Below are 12504 nucleotides of genomic sequence, written 5' to 3' on the forward strand. Positions count from 1 at the left end.
GGGGCCACTGTTGGAGTTGTTTCTCTTTCCAAGCGTGGGAAAGATCACAGAGTTCCGGGTTACACAGGCTTAGGAGTCTCTGGTCTAGGTTGGGAAACTCAAGAAGAATTTGAACAGTTTGTTGATCCTCCTCCAACAGTTGAAACTGTTATTACGAGAGCATTCTCCAGTCACCCAACATTGCCTCTCTTCTTGGTTGGCTCGAGCAACACACACATTTACTTGTGGGAGGTATGGGTCTAAACACTTGCACCATCTGTTTTAGGAGTGAGGAGATACTGTATGACATTTCCTATAACTTTTATGAGCGTCTATTGATTAGTAGACCCAATGTGATTCTTTCATGTACTCATTGTCTTAGGAGTGAAAAGTAATTGATATGACATTTCGTATATATCCTTGTGGGTTTTATAATGCAACCTTACATCTTGCAGTTTGGAAAAGACAGAGCCACTGCAACTTATGGTGTTCTGCCTGCTGCAAATGTTCCTCCACCATATGCTTTGGCGTCAATATCAGCGGTGCAATTCGGTCCATGCGGACACCGATTTGCTAGCGCTGCACTGGATGGAACTGTATGCACTTGGCAATCAGAAGTTGGAGGAAGAAGCAATATCCATCCTGTTGAGTCATCTCTTTGCTTCAATGGCCATGCATCGTACGTTTTTTTATCTTTAACCTCTTGTTCACTAATATGCTAAAAACTCAAGTTTGGAATTATTTCTCTCAATCATGAAAATTACCATTTCTTTTCTCTGCTTCATGTTCTTATGAGAACATTAGCTTCAGCTATGCCGTTTCTGCTATTATGATTGCAGAGATGTAGAATATATTAGTTCGAGTGGCTCCATAGTTGCAGCTTCAGGATATAGCTCAAGTGGTGCAAACGTCGTTGTATGGGATACCCTAGCTCCGCCTTCAACCTCCCAGGCATCTATCAATTGTCATGAAGGTCTCTTCCAATAAAACAATTTGTAAACTGTGTTCACCATTAGTATCATTTTCCCATAATCATAACTCGTAACAAGTTTGTTTGCTTTTTGCCCCTTTTCTTTCATGAAGGTGGTGCACGCTCTATCTCAGTATTCGATAATGACATTGGTAGTGGCTCAATTTCTCCTATGATTGTGACTGGTGGCAAAAACGGTGATGTTGGTTTGCACGATTTCCGGTATATTGCAACCGGAAAGATGAAGAAGCAAAGGAACCCTGACGGAAGATCTTCGACTGATGGAGATCAAAACAAGAATGGGATGCTTTGGTATATACCAAAGGCTCACTTAGGTTCACACCCTACACCCTATATTCACCTGCATCTTCTGATTAAAACGGAAAGTATTTCTCGAACTTTCATTGACATTGATTCAAATTTTAGGGAGTGTGACGAAGATATCAACAATCCCACACACAAGTCTGTTCTTGACGGGAAGCAAAGACGGAGAAGTTAAACTGTGGGATGCGAAAGCAGCAAAGTTGATACATCATTGGCCTAAACTACACGAAAGACACACTTTTCTGCAGCCAAACTCTAGAGGCTACGGTGGAATCATCCGGGTTAGTAACCAACCACCTAAAGCTCAATCCTTTCATCTTAGAATTGTTTTTTGTTTTTTCAGTAAACTGAATTTAATACTATAAATTGGTCTGAGTTTGAATTATTATTCAAGTTTGCGTTTATGTTATATTGGTGTAGGCTGGGGTGACTGACATACAAGTTTGTCCGAATGGATTTATAACGTGTGGTGGTGATGGCACGGTGAAGTTCGTCAGCCTCAGAGATTCCTATGACGATGGTAAATAAAAGTAACATTTTCCGGGAAAGTTTTACAGTCGAGAAAACTAGTTATAGCTCTTGTCATTTTTTTGTGATGTAATTGTGTTTTCTATATACTTTATTTTTTGGTATATACATAACACGGGCATATATATATCAAAGATTATGAAGCAGTGGAATCTTGAGTTGACCTTCTTAATCCAGATTCTTAAATTTATCTTTGACTTGACTTCAATACTTGGGAAAATATCATCTATTTTATCTTTGACTTTGTTGCATCGTATTTTGACCGGTTTGATCGGACTGATTCTAATTGAATTGGAATAAAGTGTGGTGCAATAGAACCGAACATACCTATCTCAGGATTTACTTGTAAATATTTTTCTTGGTTAGGTTCGTATTAGCTCGATACAGTTTAATAAGATGATTATGAAATCTTGGACTGCTAAGAACCTGGCCACTATCGTATTACGTAGTGGAATCTTTCTTTTTATATTAAACTGCGCCATAATTTGTGCTGCAGACGAAATGATATGAATCATCAGATCTTTGATTAAACCTATTGGCAAGTACTATTCCTAATAATGTTAAGTTACAAGGTAAGGGTCCATTTCACTAAATATNTTTTTTTTTTTTTTTTTTTGACCTCAAACCCCATATTTCACTAAATATTATTCTAACGACGTTAGTTGTATGTATATATATATATAGTAGTATATGGCCTTAATTATGACTGAATATGTTAGTGGTGACATTGACATATACAAAGCATATTATTATTAGAATAAAAATTATTAGAATAAAAATGGGGTCAGTTTCGACGATTGTATGTTATATATAGATGATCTGACATAGAGATAAACCTATATTATATAGTACATCTCTAATAGAGCATCATCTTATTAGTATACAACATTTGATCTGTGTGTGGGACACTGGTGAAGCACAACACTTTAAACAATCTCAAATCTTTTGGATTTATCGTTTCCTTGCAAGATAAACAGGTTTAAACAATTATATAAGAAAAAAATAGATATCAAAATCTTCTTTCCTTGAGAGTATATATATGAATCACTTAGTAGAAATGTCTCATCAGGTATATCATCATCAATAGGTGAATAGTGGAGAGAGACGGACAATGAACCATAATGACGACTTAAGACTTGAAGAGACAATAATATGCTTTCACCTAACGCTCAATTCCTAGTCGATGCCACTATTTACATCTTCTCTACCTAATTTTCAATTCTACTATATATTATTAAACCAAATTGACATGTAGAAAAAATAAAAAGAACTTGAATTTATTATGATCATCAAAGCTTATTGATGGCAACTGAGACTACCTTAGAAAAACGTAAAAAGTAATCAATGTTGTAGAAAACCTGAATGACACTTGGGTTAAAAGATAAATCGATAAGGTGAAATGAAATACGCAAAATCATTTGACGTGATCTATTTTAGCGCGTGGCGCGTAAAGAGTTCCCTCCCAATAAAAAGAAAAAAAAAAAAGGGGAATTGTCATGGATACCATGATTTTAAGTTTTTGGGTCAAAAATACCACAAGGCCCAACAATTTCCATTTCTAACATTTCCCATTAAACTATTTGACAAAAATATCCCTCATATTTTTTAAAACCCTCACTATTTCGCTTCTCATTGCCTCCCCTCACATGAAGAATCTGATACGGTGGTTGCCGGATTCTCGTCGCCTCGCCGGTCTATCTCACCGGAATCTCATCGCCTGGCCGGGGTAATGTTGTCTTGCTTTGTCTCGCTGTTTCGTGTTCTCCTTGCTTCAACTTGCATCGCCCTAGCCACCACCATCCTTTCTCTTCACCAACAGATTTGATACACCTCGCTGTCGTTGTTGCCGTTGTATCTTGTCGTTGCAGTCTGTATTTGTGGTTCTTCTTCTTCCTTGATCAATCTTCCCTACACAAAGCTTTGACATTGGTCATCGATGTTTATAAGTAAGCTTCGTATCTATTTGTTGTTGGTGTGGATGTTTTGCTTGATGGTTTGGTAGGCACCATCCGTTCCAATTCTCCATTCATCCACCTCGTTGATCCCCATTTGATTTTCTAAGAATCAATTATTGATTGATTCATTGTTTCAATTTCAATTTGATTATATTTGATTGATTCATTGATTTCACTGTATTTTAGAGTATATTGTTCATAAATTTAGATTAGTTGAACGATTAGATTGATACATCTCCATTTGATTAAGCTCCATTAGATGCACGATTAGGTTGATTCAGCTCCAATTTGATTCAGCTGCATAAGATCTCATTGCTCATTGTTTCGAGTTTTGATTCAGTTCATTGTTTTGATTCAGCTCCATTATTTTGAGTTTTCTTTGAGTTTTAAGTTTTGTTAGTCAAAGTCAGCTCATTGGTTTAAGTTTTGATTCAGCTCCATAGTTTTTCATTGTTTTGAGATTTGATTGCACTCTATAGTTTCTCATTGTTTGAGTTTTGAGTTTTCTTATCCAAAAGAGTGAGTTTAATCTTAGGTTAAGTCTTTCACCTTTACTTGTTTTGTCATTATGTGCCATAAACTATGTTTCTTTGCTTTACACATGTGTACAAGCACAATACATTAGATTGTTTATGATTTATAGATGTTATATTCTGTCTTCTTTTCTCCACATGTTTGCATATTTGTTTTCATCTGTTTGAAGATTTTATGCTTGAACATTTGTAAAGCGTACTAGACACTTACATTGATTTGATAATACATGAAGAACTTCATAAAATTCTTTGATGAGTATACGTAATTAGACTTGTTGTTTTTGGTTGTGTCACGTTTGACTTGATAATATAGGAAGAACTTCACAAAATTTGGATTTGCTTATATTTCATTTTAGTGTCTTTTTATACATTAAGCTTTGTTTGCTGACTTGGTTCAATGTTTCAGTTTAGTGTTTTTTAATACATTAAGCTTCGTTTTGTTGCTTCTTGTTTGTTGAAAAGTTCAATGTTTTTGTAAATTTGATTGGTTGCTATGGATTTCTACAAAATTTGAAAATTCAGGAAAGGGTCTATATAATTTAGGATGACTTTCCTAACATGATCTATGTTTTCTCTTTTATTATTGTAGGTTATGGGTGATTCTTTCGCTACTTATTTAAGACTCCCTGAGTTTCATTTCAATATAGGAGAGGAGCCTAGATCAGATATGAAGATAAACCAATTTCCAAATTAAGAGTGCATCAATGTAGTGCAAAACATCTTCTTGGTCGCAGAGTATGAGAGGATGAAGAATTTCTTCCTAGAACCTGTTAGAGGTTGATTCTTTGTTTTAAGATGGTATATTTAATCAGTTACAATGAATTATTGGAATATCATATGGTATATGTTTTCACATTAAGATTTAAATGTTGAAAATACTTGGAAAGGGGTGTGTTTTGTGAAATAATTTGGTAGTTTTCTACAGATTCGGGAAAGACTTGACATTATTTAGGAAGGGTGTTGTGAAATTCAGGACAGTCATCTTTAAAAAAACAAAAGGGGTAGGATTACACACAACTAGAAGACTAGAACCTGTGCCATCATTTCATTTAAGAGTTTGAGAATAACCAGTAAGCCAAAGCATATAATTTGAATATTGGTTAACAACTTCTAAATATATATATATATATATAAATGTATTCTGAGTTCGGGAAAGATTGAATAGTATTTATGAAGGATTTTGTGAAATTCAGGATGGCAATCCTAAAAAAAATTGGTGTAGGATTATACGCACCCAGAAGACTCGAACCCGTGACATCAATTCATTTATGAGTGTGAGAGTGACCAGTAAGACAAAGTCTATTATTCGGTTAGTATCCTGAATTCGGGAAAGACTTAACAGTATTTAGGAAGGGTTTTATGAAATTCAGAATGGTCATCCTAAAAAAATGAGTAGGATTACACGCACCGAAAAGACTCGAACTCGTGACATCATTTCAATTATGAGTGTGAAAGTAATCATTAAGCCAAAGCCTATTATTCGGGTATTGGTTGACAACTTTAATATAAAACTTAAGCAATTATCTTGAAATTCAGGATGACCTTGGTTAACATCATGAGTTATCTTGAAATTCAGGATGACTTTATAAACCTTAAACAATTCCATGTGCACCAAAATTACCAAGTTTATCTTGAAACTGAATAACCAGCTGAGTTATATCAGCTTCCACAATATCATTAACAACTTTGAGCACAATATTAGGAAGGACATTATAATGTTTAGGAGAACATAAAATCAAATCATTACCACTGATTAAAATGGAGCAATATATGATTAAGAGATTAAAAACTTCAAATTATGAAGGATTACATAATATTTAGGAAGACGTTCTTGATATTTAGGAAAGTCTTCCTAACTTTGTTTTTTGAACCTGAGAACTTATGATTATCGAGTATATAAGTGATCATCTTCGTCTGTTGTATCTACCAACAACGTTCCCTTGAATTTAGCTCTTTAATTAGAAAGGTACCATCAACATCAATCATTCTTCTCATCATTGAATGTAATGCTTAGCTTCTTCCCATCATGTGCACTTCTCCACCAGATCCACCTACAATTCTGTAAATTACAACATCCATGTCAAGCTGCTAAATATAAAGCACGAATCATGAAATTTCAGAGCTAGAATAAACTTAAAACAACATTAAAAGTCATAAATTGGAGGATGAGGTATAACATAAAATGCAAGTCCAACAAGAACAAGCTTCCATTTTTTGGCAAAAGAGAAGCTTATAATGTTTCTTATGAGTAAATTTGTCTCTGTAGCTCGACATAGACACATAAAAATCAAGACAAATACGATTAAATAGGTAATCTCAAATCGGATCAAACAATTTGATTCACCTGAATTGATATGAATACACCAACCTTTGTGAATCCAATACCCATCGAATCATGAAAAATTGCCTAATTCCTCTCTGATTGAGGAGTTATGGTTTCATAATTTCCCAATTTCAAACCCAATGAATCGCTAGCTTCAAGAGAGAGAAGAAACAAAAATTATAAAAAGCAAATAACATTTCTGTTGAGATACGTTTAGAATTGAGATTGAATCGATTCAAGTAACAAAGCAATCATGATGTCAGAGGAAGATAGATGAAGACGATGCTAGAGAATGACACTGTCAAAGGAAGACGGAGATGATGGTGCTGGAGGAAGACAGCGCCATAGGTAATAAGAAATTGACGATGCTGGAGGAAGACGGGGACAACGTCATAGCTAGACGGAGCTGCCAGATCTCACCAAAAACAATGTCGTTCACCAACGAAGGAGATGGAATGATCGATAAACCTAAAAGCTTCGTTCAATTTGTGTTTATGCTACAAGGGTAGAATTGTCTTTCTAATTAGTAACTAATGGTATTAATGGAAAAATAAGGAATGTGTGGTATATTAGGAAGGAAAACTAATTTGATGGTATTTTAGGGTATTTCTCAAAAAAAAAAGGTCTTATCCGTACAAAAATAGATCTTTCTGTTTCAGGCCACGTGTAATTAATATCTAATCGAACGGCTGTCGCGTGAAATCTATGGGCAAATCTGTGGACTCAAAGACTCTCAATAACAATAACAACACTATGGGTCCTCTCAAAAAACGTTGTCGTTTAAGGGAAGATTGCGTGCTGAATGACACACAGGAGAGAAGAAAGAAAGAAAGAAAACAAATAGTAAACTGCAAAAACAAAAAAAAAGATTCAAAAAAAGCTTAATCGAAAGCAAACAAAAATTCTCTGACAATTCATTGAAAACAAAAAAGATCAGACCAAACTCTTATCTTCACGAGATTGATTAACCAGTTTCTGTGTTTCCGTCTCTTTATTGATTTTGGTGTTACTCTTCTCTCCCTCCCTTCTGGTTAGTTTTTTTTATCTCTTTTATATGAATTTCTGCAAACTTATTGTTGTTTCTCTCTGTGATTGATTCGTCCTCTTCAGTTGATGAATTATGTCACCAAAATCAGACAATTTGAATCATCAACCGCTGTTTTCGTGTCCGACTTTCGATTCTTAGAGTCTCACCGGGTTTGATCTGTGTGTTTTTATCCTTCCTCTGTTTTATAATATAGTTGAAGTTTATTGGATTTGATTTCTATTTCAAAGTACGATGATTTGGTTGGTATTTGGTAAGTACTAAGTACAAAAAAAAGAAAAGAAAATGAGTTTGCTTAAATTGACAAATAGAATCTGGCTCTGAGTTTTGTTTGCTTGTAAAACAAAATTAGGAACTAATTCTTCATTTTACCTTAAAGGCAAAAAACATCAGATTCTATTATTATTGGGGCAAATGAAAAAGGGAAAGCTTTTGTTTTTTTTTGGTTGATGGATCGATCTTGTCGGTTATCAGAAAGAAAGATTCTTCCTTTATAACTATTATTAGAATCAAAACGGTTCATATGAGATTTTGCTAAATCTGCCATGATTTTCTCTGAATCACATTGTTCTTGAATCTCTTTTGTTTCTCAGAGAGAGTTATGGTGAAATAATGGCAGCAGCTGAAGCTAGAGCAGTTTGGCAAAGAACTGTTAACCGTTGCTTTGTCCAAGAAGACGCTAAAAGAGCTCCCAAGTTTACTTATTGCCAATCTTCTTCTTCCTCAACTCCTTCATCAACTAAGCAAGTCGAAGACTCTGGTTCTTCTTCTTCTCGACCTTCTTCTTCTCTTGAACCACAACATCATCAGTCATCTTGTTCAGGTTTCATGCCTCTTCATCGAACCCCTAATTTCCCTGATCTCTTACCTCACAACACCGGTTTGTGGACTCCTCACCACCCCTCCTTTCAGATGGTGAATAAGAAGCCATTAGAGGTTAACAACAATGAAGTCCTAACTGAGAAGAAGCCTGAATTAGGAGCTGGAGAGAAGAAACAAGTAAAGACTTATAATTCAGAAAGCTTTCAAGAGTTTATAGAGTTGATGGAAACAAGGGAAAGTTATGGTAGCTATGATGAGTCCACTGAGAAGAAGCTAAATGAGCCAGCTTTTGATCCGAGCTCACCATGGAATCCTCTCTCAAACGAGAAAGCTGAACCGTGGTGGCGAACCACGGATAAAGATGAATTAGCTTCCTTGGTTGCACAAAGATCACTAGACTACGTTGAGAACTGTGATCTTCCAACACCACAGAAGATGAAACGCTCTTATTATGGTAGTCCACGTGATGGTTTCAGAGATTACTCTGTCTCTAACCAACAAACCATCAACGAGCATGGACCAAGCAGAGGAAACAGCTTCAAGAACAGAACCGATGCTTCGTCTGAGTCTGATTTAAGCAAATCAGAGTTACTAGAAGCGCTGAGGCATTCTCAAACACGAGCTAGGGAAGCGGAGAACATGGCTAAAGAAGCTTGTGCGGAGAAAGAGCACTTGGTGAAGCTCTTGTTTAAGCAAGCATCAGAGCTTTTCGGGTATAAGCAATGGTTACAACTGCTTCAGCTTGAAGCACTTTACCTCCAAATAAAGAACAAGAAGATTGAGAATAACAACAACAACAGCAAAAAGAGCAACGAAAAGCCACAGGTTTCCATCCCATGGAGCAATTGCAAAGCAAGAAAAGGTGGGAGGAAGAGAAGAAGCAAAAGTGGTAAAACGAATGGAGCTAAGTATGCAGTTAGTTTAGCTTTGGGGATGAGTCTTGTTGGTGCTGGTTTGCTACTTGGATGGACTGTTGGATGGATGCAGATGCTATCGTTCTAATCAAAAGATAAAAGAAAAGAGACAAGAGACAGAGAGACCTCGAAAGGTTTAATTGAGAAGAAAAAAAAATCATCTTTTCCCACAGTGAATAGAGCTTTGATGGTCTTGAATTAGAGTTTTTAAGGTTTGCTTCGAATGCAGCTTTTGGATTTGGTTAATGAGAATGTAAATTGTTGTAAGAATTTTGTTAATATTGTGCTTTTTTCCTCTATTTTTTTCTTGAAAATCAGAAGAAATTATCTTTCCTGAATGTAATGTAAGCAAGTATGTATCTTCATGTAAAAATCTGCATATATTACTTTTTCTTAGCTATATATGATCCCTCTTTCATGTATAGATGATCTATAATAGATCATGGTTTTTGGGATCAATTGAAATTTGAAAGACTTTATATTTACGGTTTTTTTTGGTAATTTTGAGTTCGGATCGTGTGTATGAATCATTTGTTCACTCTGAGATTTTTACTGCTGGGTAAATAAAACAGAAAGAGAAAAGGTTTAAATGTAATTTTCATTCTATTTTAGTTTTCGGTTAAATTACGTGGCAGCTATAATATGGGCTGAATTCGAACATTCAGGCCCAGTGATCTGAACCGACCCGACCCGACTAGAATCCATAATTGAATCCTCAGGTGAGAAAATGGTTTACTCTGGAACTATCAATCGAATCAGAGACATCGACGACGACGACGAGCTTCTCGTAATCCAAAAAGAGGAAGAGACTGAAATCGAAAGAAGAAAAAAATGCCGGTAATGGAGAAATTGAGGATGTTCGTAGCGCAGGAGCCAGTCGTTGCTGCGTCTTGCTTAATCGGCGGTATTGGTATGAACCCTAGAATTCAATCTCTTTCTTTCTAAATCCCCCTTTGCTTACACGCGGCAGATCGCAAAATCGATGGCATTCTCTTTCTTAGTTACGATTTGCTTCACATAGATTCTGGAATCGTCATACCTATGGTTTGTCAAAGAGAGTTTGTTTTAGATTGTGATCTAATCCTAGTTTTGATTACTCATTTATCTTTGATGTAAATCACTGATTTAGTAGCAAAAGGTTAAGTCTTTATACATTATTTTGATGATGGGTTTGTTTTCAATTTTCGTAGGACTATTTTTGCCTGCTGTTGTGAGGCCTATACTAGACTCACTCGAGGCATCCAAACAAGTTAAAGCTCCCCCACTTACCGATGTAAGCTTTACTACTAATGTCTCTCTCTCTCTCTCTGTTGCAATTTGGTTTTTTGTTACTTGGACTAGATTTAATCTGTAATGTATGTTTCTGGTTCGGAATCTCCATAGTTTTTGTCGTCCATATTGTTTCTGTATGTTTGGATGTGGCCAAGTTCTGTCTTTTTGGAATGTGATTTAAGCTTATACATCATCTCATTGTTTTTGTTCCTCCTCACCTTGCTTCATATTCTTGTGATTTGAAAGTTCCATCTTTGATTCATGTATGACTTTGAGAGTGTCATGATCATGTTTTCTTTCAAGTGAAACACCGGATTGGAGATAAAATAGACTAGTTAGTTAACCCATTGCTTAATGATTCAACACTTTTGATGTATAGTCTGTATAGGCAAACAAATGATTCAAGTATTAACTCGGAACCAATTTGCTTTTGCAGGTTATTGCTGGTGTCACAGGGAAGAAACAGAGTTAAAATCCAAGCAATGATTTTTCCCCTGTTTTCTTACATTTCAGATTTTATCCATGTTTTCTTTTTTTGTCTTTTAACTCTTTTATTCGCAAAATGAAATAAGGCAAGACTCATGTTTTTTTGTTCTGAAACTTATATAAAGGCCTGTGTATGTGTGTACACTCACTCTTGTTCATCACTTGATCGATCAGATGTATTCATTTCTTAATGACAAATGAAGAAAAGCTTCAAACTTTTTTTCTTGCCATGACTCATGAGTCTTAACATTATGGAGTATATATACACATCACACAGATATTAGCTTCTCATTATAATAAATCTTACATACACGCTTATTAGCTCTTTTACATCATCTTTGATCCTTCAACAGATAAATAGAAAGATGGTAAGATGTGTCTTGTAATGCAATTTGATAATAACAGGCTCAAACACTTTCACTTCTAAGCTTCTTGTTCTTCCATGGCATTGCTAGCTTCAGTCCCTTGCATAAACTTCCCTGCATTTCCCCAACCAAACCCATTTGAGTAAAAACACAAGACTTGAAAAGACAGACGAAGTCAAGTCACGAAGAATGAGCTGAGAAACACAGATACTTTACCCAAAAGTGAGATCCTTTAACAGAGCCACCACCATGGTAACTCCCTGATCTGTTAAACTTCATGATCTTCATGTTGTTCTCGTTGATCTCTCCTGCTCTCTGACTCTCCGACAAAAAGACATAATTATCCCTGACAACAACACCCCCTCTCCCTTTCCTCCGCAAGAACCGGAAGGGACCATGTCTCCTCTCGGGCAAGGGCATGTGCGTAAACTCACCAGGAAGGAGCAAACGAGGAGGCAAATCAAGACACTTGGGGTAAGAAAGAGGACGGAGAGGGTTCTTGGGCTTGCCTGGTTGGTCTTCCCAGCAAAACGGAACAGAGGCAAGAGTGTGAATCGGAGAAGCAAACACACGTGGACTTGCAGGCGATGAAGTGTACAACAATGATCTTGACTTTGCAGCTAACACAAGTGCCAGCTTCGCCTTCTCTTCTTCCTTTGCTTCTCTCATTTCTGTGTTTTCTCTTCTATGTGTCTTTACTTGCTTGTTCTTCCTGCTTAGAGTCTTTTAGGCTGTTTCTTTTTTAGGTAGTGGAAAGTGAAGAACAGGTTAGACAATACATTAAATATGTCGCAAATCATTTGTGATCATTGATGATCCAACGGTGGATTTTTTACTATTGACTACTAACATAGACAACCTTTCATATAAGTCAATACTCTTTTGTTGGAGGAAATTGACAGACAACGTCACCACCAAATCCCTCTCTCACCAACTAAACTGTTATTATTTGTTTTCTTTTACTATTCAAAGAATAGATTGTCACTAA

General features: G+C 36.0%; 2 protein-coding genes, 1 long non-coding RNA gene and 1 pseudogene across 5 annotated transcripts; 3 read left to right on the forward strand and 1 right to left on the reverse strand.

Moving 5' to 3' along the window:
- Positions 1-1995, forward strand: part of LOC104784653 — a 15905-nt pseudogene extending 13910 nt beyond the window's left edge.
- On the forward strand, positions 7450-9870 carry LOC104784655. Of its 3 annotated transcripts, none has more exons than XM_010509697.2 (2): positions 7450-7642; positions 8251-9870. In XM_010509697.2, exon 2 carries the CDS (start codon positions 8270-8272, stop codon positions 9479-9481), a length of 1212 nt encoding a protein of 403 aa, XP_010507999.1. In that variant the 5' UTR covers positions 7450-7642; positions 8251-8269; the 3' UTR covers positions 9482-9870. The 3 variants fall into 3 exon arrangements, with proteins under 3 accessions (XP_010507999.1, XP_010508000.1, XP_010508001.1); XM_010509698.2 differs by lacking the exon at positions 7450-7642 and adding an exon at positions 7652-7818; XM_010509699.2 differs by lacking the exon at positions 7450-7642 and having other exon boundaries at positions 8251-8480; positions 8570-9870.
- LOC104784656 lies at positions 10134-11368 on the forward strand. The gene is made up of 3 exons (XR_767268.2): positions 10134-10303; positions 10584-10666; positions 11102-11368. It is a non-coding gene; the product is annotated as an uncharacterized LOC104784656 (long non-coding RNA).
- On the reverse strand, positions 11292-12272 carry LOC104784657. Its single transcript, XM_010509701.2, has 2 exons — positions 11733-12272; positions 11292-11630 (listed from the first exon to the last, which is right to left on the reverse strand). Exons 1-2 carry the CDS (start codon positions 12183-12185, stop codon positions 11559-11561), a joined length of 525 nt encoding a protein of 174 aa, XP_010508003.1. The 5' UTR covers positions 12186-12272; the 3' UTR covers positions 11292-11558.

This window comes from Camelina sativa, chromosome 5 (genome assembly GCF_000633955.1).
Source record: "Camelina sativa cultivar DH55 chromosome 5, Cs, whole genome shotgun sequence".
NCBI classification, from domain to species: Eukaryota; Viridiplantae; Streptophyta; class Magnoliopsida; order Brassicales; family Brassicaceae; genus Camelina; species Camelina sativa.